The 26,169-nt window shown below is 37.7% G+C and overlaps 1 protein-coding gene across 1 annotated transcript; it reads right to left on the reverse strand.

Moving 5' to 3' along the window:
• Window positions 1-21,198: 21,198 nt before the first annotated feature.
• On the reverse strand, window positions 21,199-21,753 carry LOC149207649 (uncharacterized). The gene has a single exon (XM_089398103.1). It carries the CDS (start codon window positions 21,751-21,753, stop codon window positions 21,199-21,201), a length of 555 nt encoding a protein of 184 aa, XP_089254229.1.
• Between the last annotated feature and the right edge of the window lie 4,416 nt (window positions 21,754-26,169).

The following is a 26,169-nucleotide window of genomic DNA, read 5'->3' on the forward strand; positions in this document are numbered from 1 at the left end:
ACTTTCCAAAGATGATGAAGCCAAAGAATATAGAGTTGAAGGCACACATCTGGATTGAGATCCAAAACGATGAGGAACTCCCGTAGCTCATCACTAGTTTGCAGGCTTCACATGCAAGGGCTCAGGAGCATGGATGTCATTGTGCGCATGTATGCGATCCCGTCCATTCGCATGCTCACTGAGGCAAAGTCAAAGAACCAAGTCTAAGTGGAGCTAGACATGTACTTTGATCAGTTGATGCATGTAGCCACTAGTGCAGACTTGGAGATCAACGCAGACACTATGCTTCAGTATTTTGCTGGTCTGATTGCACTCAACACTATGATGCGCATGTTATCAGACGAGTTGGATAGAGGTTCCAAATCAATGTACCTAGATGCAACAGAGGCAAGAGTTCACTTTCAAAAGGATGTCACCATAGAGCACGCAGACACCATAACAGACTACCAATGTTAGCATCCGTTCGCCATCATTGATCATCGCGAGGATATCAAAGAGTTAGTCTTCGCACAATTGTCTGAGTCTTAGTGATGTCTTGCATGGCTTACTCAAGCCTATTTTGTCTCACATGGGTACATGTGCAGATTGCAATGTAAACATGTAGTAAAAGTGAAAGAACAAGTGTTAATAATAGAATGTAATAGTCATGTAGTAGTTGAAGATTCATGAGGGTAGGTGAAGAGTAAAAAACGGGAGTTTCAAAGGTTACCCCACCCTTTTCTATTTACAGAACCTCATAACTCATTGTATACGCTTTTGGGAGCCAAGCTTCCTATAGGTGTAACTTATAGAAAGCTTGAAGTGTATTGTAACGAGCCTTGGCTTCTCCACAGTGCAGAGCTAGTACATCTCTTCAGAGGAGCAAGCGAAAGTGACTGTAATGTTCCTCTATCGAGGCTAGTGGAAGTTTTGGTTGTATGTATGATTGGATCTCTCACTTTCTTAATATAACAGAGCCAACACGTTTCATGTATATGTTGTTATTGTAGTTTGGTTACTCTGGTTACTTTAATGATGTATGTAGATGTTATTTATGCATGTATGTATGGACTATTCCGTATGTGTTTGCATGAATCTCATCGAAGCTTGTTGCTGATATAACCCATAAATTTGGATCCTTGGATATCCTTCTTTCCATTTCGTGATGTATTACATCTTGTGTGTTCCCTTTCAAGCTGCGTGCTATCATAGGTTTCCAAGGGGTGAACTCACTCCCCCTTCTGTGTGTTAGAGAAATTTATGCACCTTCTTTGACTTGCTACAAGGTCACACCCTTGCTACCAACAAGGACATATTAATTACTTTTGCACGCAACCGCGGTAAAGGCGATACCATACTAACCCATTGCTAGGACTCAACACCAACATTTCTGGCATTAGAAGGAGGGCGAGATGACAAAATGAGTCCTCACAACCTGTTTCGAAGCTTCACACATCTGTCATGGATATCATTAGAGTCCACCCTCCGCGATGTCTGTCTAATGCACAACCCTTTAACATCACGAAGGATTTTTATGATCTATTGTCAGAATTCAAGTACGATGGTGAAGGCAAAGTGGCCTGGCTTGAGCACTTACATGACCTCTTTGCATTCTTGCAGGATGCAAATGAGTTTGATGAAGTCGAGATCAACATGTTGCTTTCAAGCACACTTTGCGAATCCCCACAACATTGGTGCCACAACTTGCCTCACAATTGCATGCACTCACTTAAGCAGCTTTGTGATCTAATTGAATCTACTTTCCATCATTTTGATCATGAGCCTCTTGACAAAAAACTATTAAAAAAACAAAAGACTCCGCATGAATCACCTATGGATTTTTGGTAGCGCTTCCATGTACTTCAGTTTGAAGCTCCGAAAAACCAGATGAAATTCCAATATATTTGGGACATATTTGAATATTTCCTTCACAAATCATTCTATCCCAAAATGAAGTTGAAGTTAAAACCCCACTCAGCATACTTCAATGATGGAGTTACGCAATCACAAGCGGACACAGTCTTTGTCACAAGTGATTGTCTGCCTTCCCCTCATCAAACAACTCCACCACTATAGAGTGATGTGGGAGAACATGCACACACGTCTGTTCAACTATCACATCCTCCCATCATCACTACTCTCAATTTCTGCACATATTTGGTTGGGAAGCCCATGGGTTGTCACATGCACTTGTTACCTCATCCTTCGTCTCCACGTTCTACTGATCCTCCGGATTGCACTATCTTGTGTTCTTCTATTCCAAACTCTACACATGTTGTGAATGAGGATCAAGCCATCGATGGAGTTGGTGTTGCACAACCAAATTGCGCTGTCATTTATTATGAGTATGACTAGGAACCTGAACATCAACACACAATGAAGTATGACCTCCTTCTATCCGTGCCTCCTCCGATTTTTCCTGACATCTTTGGTTATTCTGCTATCTCTGATTTTCCTTGTATAAATCCATCCACCGATGCACCTACTGTTCAGCATTCACAGAACACACCCGATGTCAGTACATCATTCGACAATGGAGAGGACAAATTCTTCATTGAAAATCCACTTCATTTTTCATCTGATTTTTCTGGAAATGCAAGGGGTGAACATTCTTGCTTCTCATCTACCCCTGTGTTTGTTTCATCAGATCATGAGGATGCCGATGAAATCATTGATTTTTATGCTTGTAGTTGTCGTGATCTATTTAGTCCCGTATTCAATCACGATGTTGATTTTATCATTGTTGATCTTTCAAAGCCACGTGTTTTTGATAATATATCTGTCGATGAAGTCGAAATCCCGCAGAATGTCGAGGCACTTTAGCCCGAGCTGATGGTTATGTCATCCTCTCGCTGTCTTGAGGTTAGTTTCACTTCCGATCAAGAAATTATTGAAACACCCAAGGCTTCTCATCACTCATCTGTATGCATTGAAGATCAATCCAACACACAAATTTCACTTCCTCCACTCGAACCAAATGATCACATCGCTCATGCATTAGAGGAATCTTACACAGCAAGCACACTTGCAAGACATAAGTTGTCTATGTTTCTCATGTTTGCTTGCATGTCACAGTTAAGAGAGTGCATATTCTTAACATTTGCACGCAGTGTAGCACAACACCATGGTAAGTCCACAAAGTGCATGTCATGCGCTTTCACCTTTTTCTTTTCTGCGGACACATTTAAACTTAGAGTGTGTTTGTCTTCATTGTTATATATTTCATGTTCGTTGATTCCCCTGACTGTGCTCTTCACAAACCATGCCTTCACCAACATGGGTCAACCAATGCGCCGGTGGCTGCATTGGAAATATCACTTCACGTGATCAGACCCATGCACCGTTAGGTTACAAGTAGGAGTTGTGTTTTATTTTGTCTTGTTTTCTTGCTTGCATGTTTTATTTCTTGCTTTGTTGTTTGTTTGATTCCCTGCTTGCTTTGCTTTCGCATTTTCTTCTGCTCTTTGATTTTATTTTTGTTTCCTTGTTTACGTTCGTAGGTTAGTTTCACATGAAACCATGCATGACTCTTAAAACAAGAAGGGTAAATTACAAGAAGACTTGTGCAGCTATCAATAATTGGCTATCTGTTGTCCTCTCTCTATATGTAGAAATTGTTGTCTTTTGTCAATGATACACCAATGGAAAAAATGTTATGTTCGAAGTGAACCTTGGAGAAAACACAACACTTGTGTGCTAACTAGTACCACCTACTCTAGCCGGTTGTTTTGGGTTAACCCTTGTCAGCTCAGTCAAGTAGAGTAAGGTGAGGGGGAAAACCTTAAAAAGTATGTCAGAGGTATATACAAAATACTTCTTTGAAGGAACAACCTCTTCTGCTCTCAATAAGTCGAGATCCCTCTTCCACCTCTGAAATGAATAAGTGTTATGCACAGTTCTTGAAAAAATGAAAATGAAAAAAAAATGAAAATGTGAAAATTTTGAAAAATGAATAAGGTAAAAGAAGAGAAAGGCTTCTTGCGCAGAGAGGTGATGCAAGTAACTCTGCCATTGTACTGACTAGAATCGCTAGCAGCGGAGCGATTCTTGTGTTCCTGTGTGACTCTGTCGGGGTACTATCCAGGCCTGCTAGTAGTGGGGCAACACCATAGATGAAACTTAAACCCTGACTGTCATATTGCTTGTGTACCAATATACCCTTGATCCCCAATCAAAATAGCTATGCTAACTTGGCTTGGAATGTATGCTAACCAATCAAGAGCATGGCAGGTGCTACATATTTCAATCAAGTTAGTGTGGAAACCAAGATGATCTAAGAAGTGAACAATACTTCTAGAGGAGTGAGAATTGCTTTTCACGAAATAAGGTCCATTCAGAGAGCTGGAGTTCTACCACTGTGTCGCCAAGTGTTGTCGCAGCTACAACCACCCTCCAAATTTTTTCCTTAGCTTCATTTTAGAGCCTCCCTATAAACCATCCTTAGCAGCATGTCTTGCACTGCCCAAGTACATATACTTCAATTAAGTTTCAGTGGCTTATCAACTTGTGTGTGATAGCTTGTTTACCTCCCACCCGTAGGCTGACTTTCGAAACTTGGTCAATTTCTAGTTGTAATGTTCACCTGGAAAATTACGTAATTCTGGAGGGGAACCATCCTTCCCTATGGAAATTGCACAATCCATCTGGGCTACCTGCTTCTCTCGAGGAATGCGTAGAATAACCAGGAAACCTTCCCTCTGGACTACACAATACAACCCAACACTCGGCTTCCTCTAAAAAATTTCGCAATTCTGACTGACAGGCAAGGATTCAATCCATAAATTGTGTAATGCATGAGGGACAAACAGACTTGCTCAGCCTAGAAACTGGGCAAAATTCATTCCCTGGCTTGCAGACTGTTGCATGTGCTCCCAGGTTGACCAGTTCCCTCCCGGAATTAACAATCTTGATTTGCAAGCATGTGCTTCTTTTTCCCGTAAAAGAAAAGAAAAAAAACATGCCTCGACTTTAGGGATCCATTTTTAGTAGCTGGAGGTTATATGCAAAATCCATTTTAGAAACCTCATCCGAAGTGTCACTTTTTCCTAGATTTGTGGCATGCGCGTCATAAGCCTCGATCTTATCAAACTTATTTATTTGACGCTTCAGAGTTTATTCCTCATATTGAGCTTGGAGCTCTGACATCCCACATCGCATCTAGGAGCATTCGACACACTCAACTCAACTTTTTCCAGGTAAGTCTGCTTTTCATGCCTTTTGCTGCTTTTTTTGTTGCTTTTTATATTTTAGCTTGTGTGGGTGTTGTTTGCTTGGTTTTGTCGAACATTTTCTATCGTTTTAATTCATGTTAGCTTATAGAAGCACTATTTCAAGTATTTCATTGCATCTCCCTAATGTCGCATGCATGACACTGTTTCTGCACTTACGGTTGCCGTTGCTGTGACTCGCTTCACACACATGCTTGTTTTCCCGTTTTCTGAATATTGCACTCACTGTTTGCATGCAAGATCATGCACTCTTGTTTGCTCTCATCTTCACTATGCATTCAAACTTTTCATATTTTCAGTTGTCCGTCAGCGGATCTGGGTTGCCTTGGCTTGGACCTTGCCTTGCCCGGCTTGCAATGCGCATTTCTGAGAGTGAAGGCTCTGCCTTCCTCCTAGAAATTGCGCAAAGCTGGGCCAACACTGGCCTCCAGGCTTGTTCTGCGTAATTCTAAGAGGTAGTGCCTTGCTGGAACCAGAAATTGTGTAAATGCAATTTGCTAGTTGCAGCCATCGTTGACCGAAACTACACATTGCGTACTTTCAGGCCTTAGCAGGACAAGCTAGACTGTGCATTGTGTAGTTTGAGTAGTCGGTCATCCCCATGACAGTCCGGACTTTGCTTTTGTGGAGTGTTGGCAGTCAGCCTCCTAGTGAAAATTACGCAATATCTCCAGTCAGTCACCCAGGGGTGTTGCCTGTCAGTTCTCAAGTTGCTTTGGTTTTCAACTGTCAGATTGTTTGCCATGAGTGTTGTTATGACTCTAGGTATCACAGGCATTCGTCCATCTCTCAGCAGTATAGGTACAATGGCCTCCAAGAGAACATGATCAATGGACACCATCGAGAGTGTAACTGGAGATGCAGTTGAGCAAGTGTCTATGAGTTTGCCTATCTATGAAGACACTAACATGTTCATAGACAAAGATATCAAGATGAAATTGAAGGACATCAATGACACCTTTTGAGACATATTTGAGGAAAATTTGGAAGGTCGCAGGGTTGATGTCAACATTCACGAGTCTTGCTTGTACCAGATTGCATGCAAGTATCCCGTGTTTCCATGCGCAGACATGATCCACTGGATTGTCTTCAGAGACAATGGTTTTGAGCAGTGTCAATAGAACACAACTTGCTACCTTCAAGGCAAAGGATTTTCAGAAGATATATCACTTGTCACAGTGGGTGATCACGATGGATACACCCTTCACCAAACCAAACAATGATGATCTTCCTTTGAATTTGGAATTTTATTGCTTACTTTTCCATCTTTGCATAAAATTTACATAGGAAAAATAAAACTATATTTAAGCAATTATTCTTATGGCTTAAATACTCCTTCAATCGGAACAGTAACAGTTAAAAATGCGGTAAAGCATTTATAAAATGTTTAATAATTAATTTTTTTTGTATTAAAGACCTTTATTTTTTTTGTGAGAGCACAAAAGAATGTCCACATTGTTCAGAAAGTACTAATTTTTATAGGAATTGAATTTGTGCGTATTGTTAGTGATTTCCTTATTTGAATGACACGTACCAATTGTTCTCGGCAAGAGGTGAGTGATGAGCCAACAATGCACTGATGTGATGTGATTTTTTTTTGTTTTTTAAGTTATAAATGGACATTTTCATATAATTATTTATTTATGGTTAATGTGTTTAATAATTTTGTTAGATATTTGCAATTATTAAATTATTAATATATATATATGTATTTATATTTTGTATTAATTATTTTAATCAACGACACATAAATTATATAATAAATTTATTATTATATTAAATTTTGATGGTCAAATTCAACTACCTTTATTTTATATTATTATTTTTTAATTAATCATAATTGATTTTTAAAATATTATTAAATTATGATTTTTAATTTCTATTAAATTAAATATTAAATATAAATATCACTTCACTCTATAACTTACTAACAATTTGATTATATACTTTATATTTATTTAATATATTAATTTTGTTAAAAATTATGACTAAAAAGAAAAAAAAGTTATATATATATATATATATATATATATATATATAAAATTATAATTTAGATTAATTATTAAAATTTTAATTAAAATTTATTTATTTAGTTGATAGAAACGTTTCCAATTTAAATCTAAAATATTAAATATTAAACTTATAATGAATATTTATTATAATAATTTATTACAAATATTTCAAATTTAATTCTAAAACATGAATTATTGAAATAAGTTAATTAATTTCAAATATGATACGCTGAACTAATAGTACATAAATACACTGCAATAACTTTGAATCTCGTTAAAGTTTTTATAAAAAATTCAATGTAACCTTCTTTATTCAATGTAACCTCTTTTTTTTTTCTTCTTCCTCCTCCCGCATATACACAACATTATTAAGAAGTTTTTGGATGGCTACAGTAATTTAATAATTTTTCTTTTTTATTTTACAAATTTTACTTGTTCATTGAATAAAATTATTTTAATTATATCTTTAAGGGTTAATTTAGTTGTCTAAGTTCCGGTTGCTAAGTACCTGGTCAATACTTACTTGGATTTTCGCTGATGGTTAGATCCCTTCGAATTCATCTGCCTAGATTTTTGTTGATGGTTAGATCCCTTCGAATGATCTGCCTAGATTTTGGTTGATGGTTAGATCCCTTCCAATTGATCTGCATGGATTTTGGGTGATGGTTAGATCCCTTCGAATTGACCCTTTTAATTGATCTCCCTAGATTTTTGGTGATGGTTAGATCCCTTCGAATTGACCCTTCGAATTGATCTGCCTAGATTTTGGGTGATGGTTAGATCCCTTTGAATTGATCTCCCTAGATTTTGGCTGATGGTTAGAATTGATTTGCTTATGGTGATGGTTAGATCCCTTCGGATTTGAACCTTCGAATTGATCTGCCTAGATTTTGGGTGATGGTTAGATCCCTTCGAATTGACCCTTCAAATTGATGTACCTAGATTTTGGTTAATGGTTAGAACCCTTCCAATTGATGTGATGATTAGAATTGATGTGCCTAGATTTTGGTTGATGGTTGGAACCCTTCCCTAGATTTTCCTATGGATATTTTCACTGATAGTTAGATCCCTTCGAATTAATCTACTTAAATTTTCTTATAAATATAGTGGTCATCCAATATCCTTAAACCACCTTAAAAAAAAAATTATAATTATTATAATAATTATTTTATTAAAATCTTTAAAATCTTACTCAACATTGTTGAAAACCTCACAACCTAATTGTAATTGAATATGTACCAAAGTAAAAAGTCTTGTGCTATACTGAATTACTTAATGTAAAAACTTTTTATCCTTAACAAATTTTATTTATTTATGAAATAAAACTCTTATAATGCATTGTAAAAGTCTTTATAAAATAATTAATTGATATTTTTTTTTTATATTAAAAAAAACCAATTCCATTAGTTTAAAAAAAATATTAAAAAGTTAAAAGTTAAAAGTTAAAATTTAATAATTAAAATTATTATTAGTTAATGGACAATTATAATTAACACTCTATGCGATTTGAAAATCTCTAAATAAAAAATGTGTTTACACGTTTAATTCTTTAAAACTAAGTTACTCTTTAAGATATAAAATTATTGAGTAATAAACGCGACTTTTCGAGTATTAATTTTTTTGAAAGTTTAATTTATATTTTTTTTGAAGTTTTTACATTTTTTTAATAAAATGGTTGTTTTTTTTTTTAATATTTTTTTATTTGTGATTTTTTTTTAATTAACAATTTATAATACTTGTTATTTTTTCCAAGTCAAATATTAAATAAATAATGGAATGAAGAAATTAATTAGATAAATAAATAATTATTAAATATTTAAATCAATTAAATAATTCTTTCTCTTAGTCAAATACAGCGGTTTGGTTGAGTTATAATAATTTATAAATAATTAATTAATTAATTAGTAAACAATATAATTTTCCCTTCTGGTCAAATTTAGCCATTTCCATCTAACTGTTAGGATGACCTATCTTCCTATTTAACCTTCTTCTGAGATCTGTCTCTTCATCTTGTCTTGAAGATGAACCACACTAGCTGGTTAGAAACACATCGACCAAACATTGGCAATGTGATTTTTTCGAAAATCTTCATAAATTAACAAAACAATTTTTCATTAGCTATATATAATTTTATTAAATTTTAATTTAGTAATAAGTCTCATAACACTAGTTACATGGTGGCAATGTTATTGCTTTTTTCTCTTGTTTTTTTGAAATTTAAACAAGGTAAAGATCTCTATTATTAATTTCACTATTATTGATTTCAAAGCTGTAATGTGAAAACAACATGTTAATCACATATATATATATATATATATATTTTTATTTACTATCAATTATCTAGCTAGTAAATAATTATTGTTTTGATCTTTATGTTTAATTTAATAGTCATTGGCCTACCTACATTTATCATAGCATTTAATCCATGACATATTGTTATATATGTCGCTAGCTAGAAGAATATTTACATATAATCTCTCTGTATTTACAATAATTTCCTTTGATTCATATAATCTTTCTCAGTTCTTATAATAATTTCCTCTGATTAATGGGCTTGTTAGAAAACCTTCTCGTTTAAGCAAGACTATAGGTATGATTCCCAAATATTTAACATGGGTGGTCTTGTGTTGGTACCGCCCCAGTACGAAGACACGTCGCCATGGAGATATGACGAACTCTCCCGAATTCTCTGTTGGGTTAGTGTGCCAAGATTGGACTGTCGATCTGGAAAGGTGGTCATGGATGGTGGAGATCATTCCAGGGTAGTTGAGGTAACTGCGTGCCCCCTCAGTTGGTTCTCCACTTGCCATTTTCCCTCCTTCCCTCCACCACTCTGCAACTCTGATGTAGTTAGGGTTTATGGAAAATTCAAGGCAGAGACTGTTCCGGAGGTAAGTTGTCCAGTCCACCACCACGACTAACCGCCATATATCTTCTTTCGAGTTTTAGTTGCTGGTAGCGGGGCTACCTTCGTTCCTCATACACAATTCCTGCAACCCAGTCATCTCTTGCTCAACAATTATTCACCAGGTTCGTCTTTTCCTTCCAGCACTCATAAGCTATTTCCTTAATGTGTTTTTTGTAAATTATCATGATACTCCTCTGGTTGCTAATTGCATTGTTCGTTGAATATGCAGGTTCTCTTCCTCCACTAATTCTGGCCATCTAAACCACCTAGGTGATGGGTTCTACCTGATTATTCAACAGTTAAATATTCCTAATCTTTTGTTTCCCTCTGATGTTTTTTTTTGTTGACCTAGGGTTTAAATGTTTTGTTTACCAGTGAATTCATCTAACCCTTGCTTTTATGCTCTTAACCTGCGAGAAGATACCAGAATACCAAATATGCAAAGATATATACCCGGAACACAGAACAATAAGAAATAACAACATGTATTTTATTATTCAGAAAGGAAAGCAATGTTCACTTGCCTCTTCGAGGGGGCAACCTCCAATAGAGCTGGGCTCAATTACAAAATAAGACACAATTCTCCTCGAGTGGAGTCTCTATCCTTTATATAAGATTCATACATGCAATACCATGGGTCAATACCATGGTTCTTATTAATACCATATATCTAATACCATGGCCCATTTGCAACTAACTGTGGTCCCTTCTTTAAATGCGGGTCAACCACTTACAATTATTAATATGGGCTTTATTGACTCTTTACTTAACTATAACTATGAATCGACCCTATTACATAAATAAGGGGGTTAGGGTTGGACCCTAACATGCCCTCCCCCATAAAAATAGCCTTGTCCTCAAGGCTGAAGCTGCGGAAACTGCTGAAGGACAGTGGTTGGTTCCCAAGTCGCATCTTCTGGAGAGGTGTCTTTCCACTTGACGAGGACTTCCTTGATCGTGCGGCTGCGCAGGTGCCATTCTCGCGTGTCAAGAACCTATTCAGGTTGGAGCCAAATTGAACCTTCTTCATCCAATTCTGGTAGACTGGTTTGAATTCAGCAATGGTTCCCAATCACTTTCTTGAGGCATGAGACATGGAAGACTGGATGGATTTTTGTAGTGGGTGGCAAAGCTAGCTTGTAGGTGACTTCTTCGATGCACTGAAGTACTTGATATGGTCCGTAGAATTTTGGAGATAATTTCTGACAACCCTTGTCTTTGAGTGATGTTTGCTTATATGGTTGCAGCCTCAAAAATACTTGATCCCCTTCTTGAAATTGGCGTTCTGAACGATGTTGATCTACCTGTTGCTTCATGCGGTTTTGAGCTTGATGGAGATTCTCTCTGAGGTGGGCCAGCATGGTTGTGCGGTTCTGTAGGAGTTGATCCACTGCTTGTACCTTCGAGCATCCCTGGATATAAGAAGTAGGTGAAGGAGGGAGTTGACCATAAACTGCTTCATATGGATTCATTTTGGTGGTGGCATGATAGTTAGTGTTATACCACCATTCGGCTAGAGGTAACCACTGTACCCATAGATGTTGCTTTTTTGAAGTGAAACACCTAAGGTAGGTCTCCAAACATTTGTTGACTGCTTCAGTTTGACCATCAGTTTGGGGATGATAAGAAGTACTGAGTTGTAGTTGGGTAACTTGTAGCCTGAAGAGTTCCTGCCCAAAGTTACTGGTGAAGATCGGGTCACAATCAGACATAATGGAAGTGGGCATGCCATGCAATTTGAAGATCTGGTCCATGAAAGATTGAGCCATCAAATTCGGTGTAAAAGGGTGGGGTAGGGCATAAAAATGAGCATACTTAGAAAGTCTATCCACAACCACCATGATGACTGAATTGTTGCCTGACTTCGGAAGAACCGCAATGAAGTCCATAGAAACCTCCGTCCAGATTGAGGCCGGGATGGGCAATGGCTGTAATGTGCCGGGGGATTTGACTGTTTCTCCTTTGTGGCGTTGACATACGTCGCACTCAGCTACAAAAGTAAGAATGTCCTTTTTCATGCCTATCCAAAAGAATGAACGTCGAGTGCGAGCATAAGTCTTCTGAAAGCCTGAATGGCCTGCAGTGTGAGATGAGTGCAACTTCGCCAAAATGCGAATTTTGAGGGTGGATGTTGGTTATATCACGGCTCTGTCCTTGTAGCGAAGAATCTCATCCTGCCAATAGTAACTCGTTGTGGAATTTGGATGCGCCTGCAATTTATTAATGAGTTGGGAGAGCAAAGGATGTGAAAACCACTCCTTGCGAGCCTCTTTAATCCATTTTGGAATGGGAAGGGAGATTGCAAACAGGGTGCTTTCCTCCTCAAATTAGCGTGATAACGCATCTGCTACGAAATTTTCGCGCCCTTTCTTGTAAATTATCTCATAATCATATCCCAACATTTTGGTGAGCCATTTATTTTGTTGTGGCGAGGATAGGCGTTGCTCCAAAAAATATTTAAGGCTTTGATGGTCTGTGCGGATTTGGAAACGTCGCCCCAATAAGTATGGTCGCCAGGTATCTATTGCATGTAAGATGGCCATCATCTCCTTCTCATAGGTAGATTTTCCCAGATTTGTCCCACTTAGTTGTTGGCTAGTGAAGGCCAAGGGTCAACCTTCCTGCATTAAGACCGCCCCAATACCCGTACCTGAAGCATCACATTCAATCACAAAAGATTTGGTGAAGTCGGGTAGTGCTAATATGGGAGTGGAACACATGGCATGTTTGAGAGCTATAAATTCCTGTTGTGCTTCATCATTCCAGAGAAATGAATTTTTCTTGAGAAGGTGAGTGAGGGGTCTAGCAATGCGACCATAATTGTGGACAAATTTGTGATAGTAGCCCGTGAGACCCAAAAATCCTCTCAAGCTCTTCAAGGTCTTTGGTTGAGGCCAATCCTGCATTGCCTAGATCTTTTTGGGGTCCACCTTGACACCTTCACACCCCACAATGTGGCCCAAATACTCAACTTCTTCCATGCCAAAAGAGCACTTGGACATCTTGACAAATAATTTATGCTTTCAGAGCAGTTGCAAGAGCAGATCTACATGCTGAAGATGTGTGGCCCAGGTGCGGCTGTAGATGAGGATGTCATCAAAGAAAACAAGGACAAATTTTCTGAGATATGGTTTGAGCAGGTGGTTCATGAGGCTCTGAAAAGTGGATGGGGCATTACAAAGACCAAATGGCATGACCAGGAATTCATAATGGCCTTCATGAGTTCGGAAAGCAGTCTTTGGAATGTCTACTTCTTTCATGCGAATTTGGTGATAGCCCGAGCGAAGGTTGATCTTAGTAAAGAATTGAGCCCCATTTAGTTCATCCAGCAAATCATCGACAACCGGGATGGGAAATTTATCTTTGACCGTTAACTTGTTGAGGGCCCTGAAGTTTGGACACATACACCATTCCCCATCTTTCTTGTGCACCATGACCACAAGCGATGAATAAGGACTAATGCTAGGACGAATGACACCTGCTTCCAAGAGTTCCTTGATGATTTTTTCACTTTCATTGTTTTGGGCGAACAGATATCTATATGGGAGCACATTTGGTGGTTGGGCCCCTGGGACCAAAGTAATGCTATGATCATGTTCCCCTCTCGAGGGTGGAAGCTCATGAGGCTTGTCAAAGACCAAGAGATGGTTGTTTAAGATCTGTTGCATCTTAGGATGAATATGAAGAGAAGTGGGTTTGAATGCCTGGATGGCATTAAATTGGGCTATAACTCCATGGTGGCCCATTTTTAACAATTTTTCCATCCTATGCGAGTTGATGATAGAGGGAGTACCCACCTGGAGTTTGCGGAGGGTATGTGTGTGGTTGTTCTGCTTAAAGCTCATATATAACTTTTGGAAATCCATTGTGATTGGGCCAAGTCTGCGGAGCCATTCAGCACCCAAGACAATGTCACACCCTCCCATGTGTATGGCAAACATGTGGGTCTTTAACTGATAATCCCCCATTTGAAGTTTGACATTTTCACAGCAGCCTTCACATTTCATTGTCCCCCCATCAGCAATTTGGACCTGGAAATTAGAGACTGCTCTGACAAAACAATGCACTGCTTCAGCAACTCTTTGATGGATAAAGTTATGCGTACTGCCACTATCAATCAAGACTACTACAGGGTGATGCTTAATAAAACCTCTGATTTTGAGAGTTTGGGGAGAAGAAATCCCTGCCAAAGCATGAAGCGAGATAACTGGTTCATCAAGTGTAGCTGGGAGCATTGTCCGGCTGGTTGTCCTCATCTTCCTCCTCTGGTTCCTCAAATGGTGGGGCTTCCTTTGATGAGCTGTGATTAGTAGCATCAATTTGAAAGAATTTGGGTTCCTTGCATTTATGCCCCGAGGAGTATTTCTCATCATAGTAGTAACACAATCCTTGCTTTCTTCTTTCCGCCATTTCCGCTGGTGACACCTTTTGAACCTTAAGTGTTTGGGTAGTGCTTGAAGCTTGGGTGGGGCGACCCTTGGCTATGAAATTTGGACAAGTCGACTGAGCTGTTAATGCACGTTCTACTTCATGAGCTATCTTGCAAGCATCCAGCCATGAGATTGGGTGTTGCAGTCGGACGTGGGCTTGTATGGCTTCTTTGATATCGCTGGCAAAACATTCCAAGTAGAACTCATCTCGTAGACCTCCTGTGCGGAAGGCTAAGGCTTAAAAGGCTCTAATATACTCTTGCACTGTTCTAGTATGTCAGAGCTTAGTAAGACGACCCAAAAAATTAGATTCATGGTCGAAGCGATCCGTAATGGCTTTTGCGAATACCTGCCAAGTCACGGGACTTTCATAGCAACGTTGATGCCACTGCCACCATTACCATCTTTCGTTGTCCAAGTACATGCTACCCACACTTAGCTGAGTCACATCATCTTTGATGTGATTCAATGTGAAATAGTGCTCCATTTGTGCTAGCCATGTGGCCGGATGAGAGCCATCAAATTTATACATGTCCAGCTTGGGTGGTCGCGGCTAGGATTGTTGGTGGTTTCCAAAGAGGTGAAGAGAATGGCTAGACTCGCCCTCAATGTTTTCATTAAAAGAATATGCCTCGCTTAGGAATACTACAGTAGTCGAATCCGAGAAAAGTAAATTCTGCCCAATGTCCTGCGAGAATCATGCCCAGATATAGGGGCCCACACAAATAGTCAAATTTGTCGGCAAACCCTCAATTGCAGAGTATGAGTAGGAATGTGGTAGTGATCGAACCCCTGCTGCTAGATCTGAATGGCGGATCTGATTGTGGTGTCTGCTACAGAACCCATCGGCTAGATCTGTATGGCGGATCTGATAGATCTGATTGGCTTTATTGACTCTTTACTTAACTATAACTATGACTCGACCCTATTACATAAATAAGGGGGTTAGGGTTGGACCGTAACACTTGCCCGCGCTCTTGCTGCCAAGTTTTCTTTGAAGCAATAGGAACGTCAACACTCCTTCTGATTTACGATGCCAAGTTACTCTACAAACCTCCTTATGCTGGTTGAGGGTTCACCTGGGTTATTAGTTGGTTTATAAGAAAGTGTTTTCCTTGCTAATTGTTTTTGGGAATTTCTTTTATACAGTTCTTGGTAATAGAAATGACTGCATATTAGTCGTTTGGATAATGGCTCTATTATTTTTTAAAGAGACAGCTTTGTCACATTCCCATGGAGGCTGCCCTTCTGGGTCTTTTGCAAGATGGGATCCCTGCTACCAGGATCACTCAAACCCATTACAGGTTGACTGAGTTCTTGGAGAAGAAATCTGGTTTTTCGAGTCGACTATCAAAGTTTTTGTCCTTTTTAATTTACAAATGTCTCTCATTTCTTACAACAACACTGCTCTGTTTGGATTTATGAGTAAATTACTTCTAGCGATGGCTCTATTTATTGTTAAATCACAGGACTATTTGTGTTTTCCATAGCTTTACACACAAAGAATGATTTTCTTTAATAATTAATTTGGTACAGTAAGTTTTCGTTCAAATGTACATTTTTTCCTTTTTGGTTCTATTTCCTTCTGATTTGTTGTTTGACCAAGACCTTCACAGTCTCTGCTAATATCTATAGCTCTTCTAGCTTAATTGGTTACCCAACAACCTAGCAAATATGGTGGGGGAAAACAGAGTTTCCAGACTCTGTTCGCCTCCTGAATTGCAGCTTAGTTTAGTAGACACCGACCCATGGTCTTGAGGAACCCTCTGTTGATATCTTGAGACAGGGTCTAAACGTGTGGGATCCAGATTGAATTTGATTAAAAACTGATTAAAGCATTGTTCCAACATTGTTATTCCTTCGCCAGTTATCTGCATGCGTGAATTTCCATTTTTGTAAACTATTGACTGTTCACAAGGAAATGTATGCAATTTACTTATTATTCTTTTCCATGTTCACTTGGGTTAGTATCATCTTGCATTTCTCTGGTTATTACACATGAAATTCATTATTTGCATATTAAGGAAAATAATCCTAGTTCTTTGCATGGAATTTATGCTCCTTCATTGGTGTTTTTAATGAACAAAAGCTTACTGTTTATAATCTATATTTCTGAATTTATTTTAAAAGAATGTACATACTGTTGTGACACCACTACACAATTATTTCTTGCTTAACTAATTTGGTTCCTGATAGAAACATACAACACTAGATACTTCTATACATTCTTAACAAGAGATATGGACAACTGTTTTTTTTCTCTTTCTTTCTTTCTTTTGTTTTTAGTTAGAGTCACCAATCTGTAACAGAGAAACACAATAATACAGTAAAGTAAATTTACTATCATTTAAATTGCATTAAGTATACCAAATAGAATCGGAAATCTCTCCTCCCAACCTTGAGACTGGCAGTGATGTCCAATCTCCCCCCACGCTTCCACTCGTCCAGACAGTATAGGTTCAAATCCCAAGTCATCTAGCCTCCAAACCTCAAGACCCCCGGTCCAGTTTAGAGTCCCAACTTGTAAGGATTTATCGAGGATTCCACTGGCCCAAGTCCAGCGCGAGAATATCCTTAGAACAACAGTACAATGCTCACTTGAACAACGTCACGTGTCAGGTCTGTTATCCTTTTGCTCTTCCATCATTCCTCCGGCTCCCTCCCTCCTTTTCCCAACAAAAAGAAGAGAAAACCTTCCTTGGAACTACCCTTTTCTAGGGAGGGAAAGAGACTCAACTTGCTTAACTGTTTAGAGAGTTTTTCTTTATTCAATTAAGCATATATAAAACTTTCTTTTAATACTCAAGAACTTAACCAAGTCTGAGTCACTACATTTATTTGGTCTTCCAGTTAGACCGAAATCAGTTCCAAAGTTTGTAAAAAGTAAATAATGTCAAATTTAAAACATAAATTCATGAAGAATCTTACGGGTGTCACATCTTCCCCCCCTGGATGAAACACTGTACCAAGTGTTTATTTCAAACTGTTTAACCATGTTTGGATATGCTTGACGCATAAATTATTTATCCTCCCAGGTAGCTTCGTTCGAGCTGAAGTGCTTCCATTGCACTTTAACCTGGGTGATAGCTCGCCTCCGTAGCATTGTTTTTCTTTGCTCTAGAATTTGCAGAGATTCTACCAACAACTCTCCGTCTGGTTCGACCTACACCAAAAGATTGACGATATCAATATAAACCACATTGACAATGTTTTTATTATTTAATTCATTATATGATTTACTTGCATATCCTGCCAACTAATCACATGTCTAGGGTCGTAGATGTATCTTTTTAATAATGAGACTTGGAACACATCATGAATCCTAATGTGGGCGGTAAGGCTAGTTGGTAAGCTACTGGTCCAATCCGTTCTAAAATTTGGAAGGGCCCACAATATCTAGGTGCCAATTTAGTGCAATTGCCCCACCACAGTGTGCTTCTTTTAGGCTTAATTCATAAATAGACATGGTCTCCCACTTGGAATTCTCGGTAGGTTCTCTTCTTGTTTGCATAAATATTTTTCCTGTCTTGGGTAGCCTTTAGGTTATGACGCACCTTCTTAACTGTCTGCTCCATTTCCACGAGCATGTCAGGTCCTAATACCAACTTATCCTCGGGATTATTCCAATTGGTAGGCACTCTGCATTTTCTCTCGTATAATACCTCAAAGGGGCTCATTCCCAGAGATTCATGGTATCCATTATTATAAGAAAATTCAACTAAGTGGAGATACTCCTCCCACTTCATTGGTTGTTGCATTATGTACATTCTTAACATATCCTCTAGCACTTGATTCACCCGTTCAGTTTGTCCATCAGTTTGGGGGTGATATGCAGTGCTAAACTGAATTTGAGTCCCCAAGCCCGTGAACAAAGCTTTCCAAAAAGCAGAGGTAAATTTCACATCCCTGTCAGAGATCACCACTCGTGGTATACCATGAAGTCGAAATTTCTCTTTTATAAAAATATCTGCAATTTCAATTGTCTTATACGTAAATTTCATAGGTAGGAAATGAGTTGTCTTACTTAGCTTGTCCACCACGACCATGATGGAGTCGTTCAATTTTCCAGTTTTGGGCAATCCTGTTATAAAATCTAGTGTAATAGTATCCCATTTCCATTCCGAAATGGGGAGAGGGTGGAGCAACCCAGCAAGGTGTTGGTGTTCTGCCTTAACTTGTTGGCATTCTAAGAATTTTTCCAAATAGTCGGTGATGTATCTTCTCATTCTGGGCCAAACGAAATTATTTTTAATTGCAGAAAATGGCTTCTGATATCCGGTGTGGGCAGCATATGGGCTCCTGTGAAACTCATTTAATATAAATTTTTTAACATAAATCTGGTTAGGAACATATATTCTGCCCCTAAAGGTTAGAAATCCTTCACTGTTTAAACCATAATCAAATAGTCTTCCTAATTTCTGTGCTTGATTAGCTTGCTACCATAAAAACCTATATTCAGGGTCATCATGGGAAACTTCTTCCACTTTCTCTAAGAATTTTGATTCCACCTGACTGTACTGGAATTCATATATACAATTTAATTTCCTACTCAACGCATCAACCACTCGGTTCTCCTTTCCTTTAAGATGTTTAATATCGAAGTCGAATTCACTCAGGAAAGCAGTCCATCTCACTTGAGGAGCATTTAGATGTGGCTAGGTAAAAAAATTCGTTAAACTACTATGATCAGTCATTAGCAAAAATTTCTTACCCAACAAATAATGTCGCCATACCTTCAAGGCATGCACTACAACGGTTAGTTCCAAATCATAAGCGGAGTATCACTGCTCATGGTCCTTTAGTTTGTGGGATTCATAGGCTATGAATTTCCCATCTTGCATCAGTACCCCCCCGACACCTTCCTGGCATGCATCTGTGCAAACAATGAACTCTTTTTCTGGGTCTGCTACTTTTAAAACAGGAGCAGAAGTCAATAACTATTTCAGGTGTTCAAAACTTTGTTGACACTCTGTCGTCCACTTGAAAACCCTTCCCTTCCTTTGTAGGGAGGTAATTGGGTAAGAAGTTTTGGAAATCCTTCAATAAATTGACAGTAATATCCAGCTAACCTAATGAAGGATCGAATATTGGCCACATTCCTGAGAACATGCTACTCCATGATGGTTTTGATTTTTTCGGGGTCAACTACAATTCCTTCCACTGAAATGACATGGCCTAGGTATTGGATCTGAGTTTGGTAAAAGTCACACTTACTGTATTTAACATAAAACTGATTTTCCCACAAAGTTTGTAGCACAGTTCTCAAATGCTTTTCATGGTCTTGCACACTTTTGGAGTATATGAGAATATCGTCAATAAATATTAGGACAAACTTGTCTAAATAAGAATGGAATATACGATTCATGAAACTCATAAATGTGGCAAGGGCATTGGTAAGCCCAAAGGGTAACACTACGAATTCATAGTGTCCATACTGAGTCCTGAATGATGTCTTGCAAATATCTTCCTCCTTAATTCGTATTTGATGATAGCCTGATCTTAAGTCAATTTTTGAAAACACCTTGGCCCCCTTAACTTGATCAAACATATCATCAATCCTTGGCAGTGGATATTTATTCTTAATAGTCAGCTTATTCAATTGTCTATAATCGATGCACAACCGCAGTGTACCATCCTTCTTGCATACAAATAATACAGGGGCTCCCCAAGGTGACACACTTGGGCATATATACCCTTTGTCAAGGAGTTCTTGTAATTGCATTTTAAGTTCTGTTAATTCAGGCACACTCATACGATATGGTGTTCTAGACACTGGGCTCGCACCCAAAATTAACTCTATGGTAAAATCAATGTTTCTCTTAGGTGGTAGCCCAGGTATTTCCTCTGGAAATACATCAGTAAATTCCTAAATTATGGGTATATTTCCGAGACTGGTTATTTTGTCCTTAGAATTTGTATAACCCACCTGAACTACATAAATTTGGCAGCCTTTTCGAATGCACTTTCCTAGCTAATTAGCTATGATAGGTCATAATTTAACAACTCTCTTAATTCCTTGAATTTCTTGCCTTTCAACTCGCTCTCCAAGGAAGCTCACAGTTTTCTCTTTGCAGTCCACTATTGACCAATGTTTCTCTAGCCAGTCCATTCCAACCAGTATATCATATTCACACAAAGGCAGAATATTCAGATCAGCTACGATTTTCTACCTTGCTACCTCTAGGGAGAAATTTACCACCTTAGCAACAACCCTTTGCTTGGCCTCAGTAGCTAGTTTCACTAGCCAAGGATTTTTAAATTTTATTTTTGGTAAGTTACTTAATTCTACCAATTTTGGGATAATGTAGCTCAAGCTTATGCTTGGATCAATTAGAATGGAAACAAAATGTTTAGATAGCTTACCTTCCATCTATATCATTGTAGGTTGATATTCAGCCTGGCCATCGTCCAAGGCTACATTAATTCGTGGAATATTTCTAGCTACATCCCCGACCATGGAGGCTTCTTGAAGGTTAGCAACTTGCTCAGTATGAGCACAGTGAGGGAAGTTTTTGAAATAATGAGGTTCCCCACAACCCCAACACTGCAGAGGGGGTTTTGGTTGCTGACTAGTCTCTGGTTGACTTACCACCTCTGATTTTTTGTTTTCAACCTGTTGCCCCGTTCTCTGCTGATTCCTCCTAGCCACTTTTGTCTGCATTTTCCGATTCATATTCTTGACATTGGGGAATCTCGTCCCTCAAAAGTTCTGAGAATTCCTTTGACCCTTTTTGTTCAACCCCCCCCTTGTTACCTTCTCCCTTTTGTTTCATCTGCTGGTAACAAATTCGGGCCTTCTGAATGGCTTCATCCATCGTTTTTGGGTAATCAAACTCCAGTTTTTCCTTCATAAACATAGGCAGGTTGCTGATAAAACACCGTATCTTGGCTTTTTCCTCCCTAAGGTATGGGACATACCTCAACATTGACATAAATTTAGTGATAAACTCATCAATAGTCAGTAAACCCAACCTTAAATCATGAAACTCTATTTCCTTCTCATCATAGAAGCATTCAACTAAATATTCGTCCTTGAAGTAATTTTGGAATTCATCCCATGTGATTTCCTGATCATCAATTCCCTGGACAACTTTGACCTCCTCCCACCATAGGGTAGCCTTTCCCTGTAGCTGAAAAATAGCCAATCGAGCTTTCATGTTATTATCATATTCATATACTTGGAAATATTTGTTCATGTTAATTAGCTAGGCCTCAGCGGCTTCCTCAACCTCTCTGTCATACACGTAGGTCTTATCTTCTTAAATTCGCCTTGCAGTTCAATTTTTTGCTTCTTAAGACCTTTACCAAAGGATGCATTATTTGACCTTCTTTCCTCGTCATTATGCCCCCCTTCTGATTCCTCATGGTACTCCTCATGATGAACTATCTCTGTGTGGTCTCCATTTCCTGCACTGGAGTTGGGTACCCAATGATTTTGTCGATTTGATAGAATTTTTAGAATCCTCTCTTGTTCCTGTCATAGTCTATCATTGTCATCTCTAAGGTTGCTCATTTCCGCTCGCAACTACTGCACTGTCTCCAACAATATTACATTTTCCTGTCGAGACTCTTCTCCCAACTGTGCCCACATTTATGTGTTGGTTTCTATATACGGTACATGAACCCTTGCTTGTGGTTCGGTTTTGCTCCACATCTTGTTTTGTTTTCTGTGCACAGTAGTAATGTTGATAATTAGTTTACCTTGTTTGGCCACAATGTTAAACACTGGCTCTAATACCACTTGTAATGTGCAAACACCATGTCAATAACATATTTTTTTTTTTTAATTTCCTATCAATTATCCAGCCAGGAATTAATTATGGTTTTTATCTTTATGTTTAATATAATAGTCATTAGCCTACCTACATTTATCATAGCAATTAATCCATGACACATTGTTGTTGACTTTTATATGTCGCTCGCTGGAAAAATATTTACATATAAGCTTTCTTTGCTTACAATAATTTCCTTTGATTAATGGGCTTGTTAAAAAAACTTCTCGCTTATGAAAGAGTATAGGTATGATTCCCAAAAATCTAACATGGGTGGTCCTGTGCTGGTACCGACCCAGTACGACAACATGTCACCATGGAGTTATGACGAATTCTCCTGAATTCTCTGCTGGGTTAGTGTGCCAAGATTCATCGATATGGAAAGGTGGTCATGGACGGTAGAGATCATTCCAAGGTAGTTTAGGTAACTGCTTGCCCCCTCGGTTGGTTCTCCACTTTTCGTTTTCGCACCTTCCCTCCACAACTCTGAAACTCTAATGTAGTTAGGGTTCATGGAAGATTTAAGGTGGAGAGAGGATTCGTGCAACCCATTCATTTCTTTCTCAATAATTATTCACGAGGTTCGTCTTTTCCTTCCGGCACTCATTTGTTGTTTTCTTAATGTGACTTTCGTAAAATGTCATGATACTCCTCTGGTTGCTAATTGCATTGTTCATTGAATTTGTAGGTTCTCTTCCTCCACGGATTCTGACCATTTAACTCACCTAGGTGATGGGTTCGACCTGATTCTGCAACAGTTAAGTATTCCCAATCTTTTGTTTCCCTCTGATGTTTTTTTTTTTTGTTGACGTGGGGTTTAAATGTTTTGTTTACCAGTGGATTCATCTAACCCTTTCTTGTCCTCTTGCTACCAGGTTTTCTTTGCAGCAACAGAGACGTCAACACTCCTTTTGATTTATGGTGCCAGGTTACTCTACAAACCTCCTTATGCTGGCTGAGGGTTTGCCTGGGTTATTAGTTGGTTTAGAATAAAGGGTTTGACCTGCTAATTGTTTTTGGGAATTTCTTTTATACTGTTCTCGGTAATAGACATGACTGCATATTAGTCGTTTGGATAATGGCTTTGTTATTTTTTAAAGAGACAACTCTGTCACATTCCCATGGAGGTTTCCCTTCTAGGTATTTTGCAAAATGGGGTTCCTGCTACGAGGACCACTCAAATTCCGGTGGAATTCAGGGCCACGTTCCAACATTTGTGAATTTTACTACCACTATGTTGTAGTAGTGGAGAGAATTGGTGTTCTCAGGTGAAAAGGAAGTTGATGTGCTCCTGGAGTTCCGCAAACTTACAACAGATGTTATTTCTCGCACAACATCTGGCAACAATTATACAGAGCGAAAACAAATCTTCAATCTGCAATCTTAGCAAATGCTTCTACTTGTCGATTTACTTTCTACCTTTTATATTCTAGGGTTTAGGCTTCGATGATGATCTCTGCGATGGATTATTGTTTATCCTCCAACTTGGAAGCGAACACCAGGTGCTAACATCTCTGGCTGCTCGTGATATTTTACTGCGGGGATGCGCTAGAACACATGATATTGCTGACATCTCTACTGCATTCAAAGAGGACTCCATGTTTCGACAAGCCAGTTGGGGGGTGCACTTGCTGTTCTTAAATGAATCCTCTGTAAAATTTGAAACCCTTTCCACTGGCTCTGCTAACTCATCAAACTTGATTTATAATCATTTAGTGGTCGAGTTGTTTTATAATTGTTAAGTTAATTTCATATTTCATATACAAAGCTTTATTGCTCCACTCCGTTGTAAGCCCCATGTTAATTTTCAAGTTTAAGTATATTCATTATCTTTACAAACTTAAAATCATTGCTTATTACTTTTTATGGATTTTTTTTGTAAATTCAATTTATTTTTAAAAAGTATAAATTAGTTGTATAAATGTATATAATTGTTTAGTAGTTTGTTCATATCAAAGTTTTGTTAGAAGAAGTTATAGTTTTAAAATGTATTTATAGTCATGTATATAATTATTTAATATATATTTTTTAGTTTTTTTAAGTTGTAAATTTAAAATGTTATTAGGAGTTATAATGGTTATCATTTTTTGGGATTAGTTGTATAAATGTATATAATTGTTTAGTAGTTTGTTCATATCAAAGTTTTGTTAGAAGAAGTTATAGTTTTAAAATGTATTTATAGTCATGTATATAATTATTTAATATATATTTTTTAGTTTTTTTAAGTTGTAAATTTAAAATGTTATTAGGAGTTATAATGGTTATCATTTTTTGGGATTCAACTGCGTTAAGTAAGTCATTCATCTATGACCATTTCCATGAGAGGTAGTCGTAAACTTAGCACTCATTGCATCGGGTGATGCTCACAGGGGTGAAGAAGAAAACTAGTGAAAAAAATCACATAGCGGCAGTCATCACTTCCGGGGCGTGCACCCAGTAACAAGGACTTCCTGGGAGGTCATGGTCACCCATGCTAGATCGCCTCTGGCTCAAGCGCGCTTAACTGTGGAGATTTCCCCACAATCAAGCCCACTTATCTTGCTACCCCATTTGCAAAACCTTAGCAAGTATTGTGTCTCATGAACCATTCAAGTAGAGTTCCCTTCACTGTTTTGAATTAAGTATTGGGGGTTTTCGCAGTGCATTATATTAGGTATATTTTTTTGGGATTCAACTGCATTAAGTAAGTCATTCATCTATGGCCATTTCCATGAGAAGTAGTCGTAACTGACTAATTTCTCATGATATAATTTTAAAATGTAGATATACTTTTTTGATACAGTTTTTTGTTACTAATGTATTAGTTTTTGTTTTTTTGTCTTTTTTAATAGTAAATAATATATATTCTAAAGGATTTAAAAGATTTATACATATAGTTTTAAATTTATAGCAATGAAGAGTTATCTTAATATTCATTGAAAAAAATATGTAATATATCCAATAAACATTAAATTTATTATTGAACTAGAAATTTTCATCTATGGCCATTTCCATGAGAAGTAGTCGTAACTGACTAATTTCTCATGATATAATTTTAAAATGTAGATATATTTCTCATGATATAATTTTAAAATGTAGATATACTTTTTTGATACAGTTTTTTGTTACTAAATGTATTAGTTTTTGTTTTTTGTCTTTTTTAATAGTAAATAATATATATTCTAAAGGATTTAAAAGATTTATACATATAGTTTTAAATTTATAGCAATGAAGAGTTATCTTAATATTCATTGAAAAAAATATGTAATATATCCAATAAACATTAAATTTATTATTGAACTAGAAATTTGATAGATCCAGAAAGAATATATATATATTCTTCACAAAATAAATAACTTATATATATATATATATATATATATATATAGATATATATATCTAAGCCCCAAGGGTTAGCTTAGTTGGTCAAAAACCGTGCCTCGCCATCGGGTGGTCATAGGGTCAAACCTGCTCGAAGCCCTTGGGGTTAGGTCTTGCCAGTAGGCCGAGGAGCGATTAGCCCAGATTTTTCCGTGGACGTGTTCCGTGGACGTAGGTCATAGGGTCAGGTCAAACCTGCTCGAAGCCCTTGGGGTTAGGTCTTGCCAGTAGGCCGAGGAGCGATTAGCCCAGATTTTTCCGTGGACGTGTTCCGTGGACGTAGTGACCACTCACTGACCAGGGGTGTTCGTGAACCACACACACTATATATATATATATATATATATATATATATATATATATATATATAGATATAGATATATATATATTATTTTATTTTTTTCACTAAAGACAACTTCATTAATTTTGTGGATATATATATATATATATATCCAGAAAATTAATGAAGTTGTCTTTAGT

The sequence above is a fragment of the Pinus tabuliformis genome, chromosome 1_2 (assembly GCF_031772625.1).
Source record: "Pinus tabuliformis cultivar Carrire ecotype Pingquan chromosome 1_2, CPIR1, whole genome shotgun sequence".
In the NCBI taxonomy this organism is placed as follows: Eukaryota; Viridiplantae; Streptophyta; class Pinopsida; order Pinales; family Pinaceae; genus Pinus; species Pinus tabuliformis.

Bases quoted from the DNA above. Each gene is read 5' to 3' on its own strand.
- LOC149207649 (XM_089398103.1), bottom strand. From the start codon at position 21,753: ATGAACAAATATTTCCAAGTATATGAATATGATAATAACATGAAAGCT.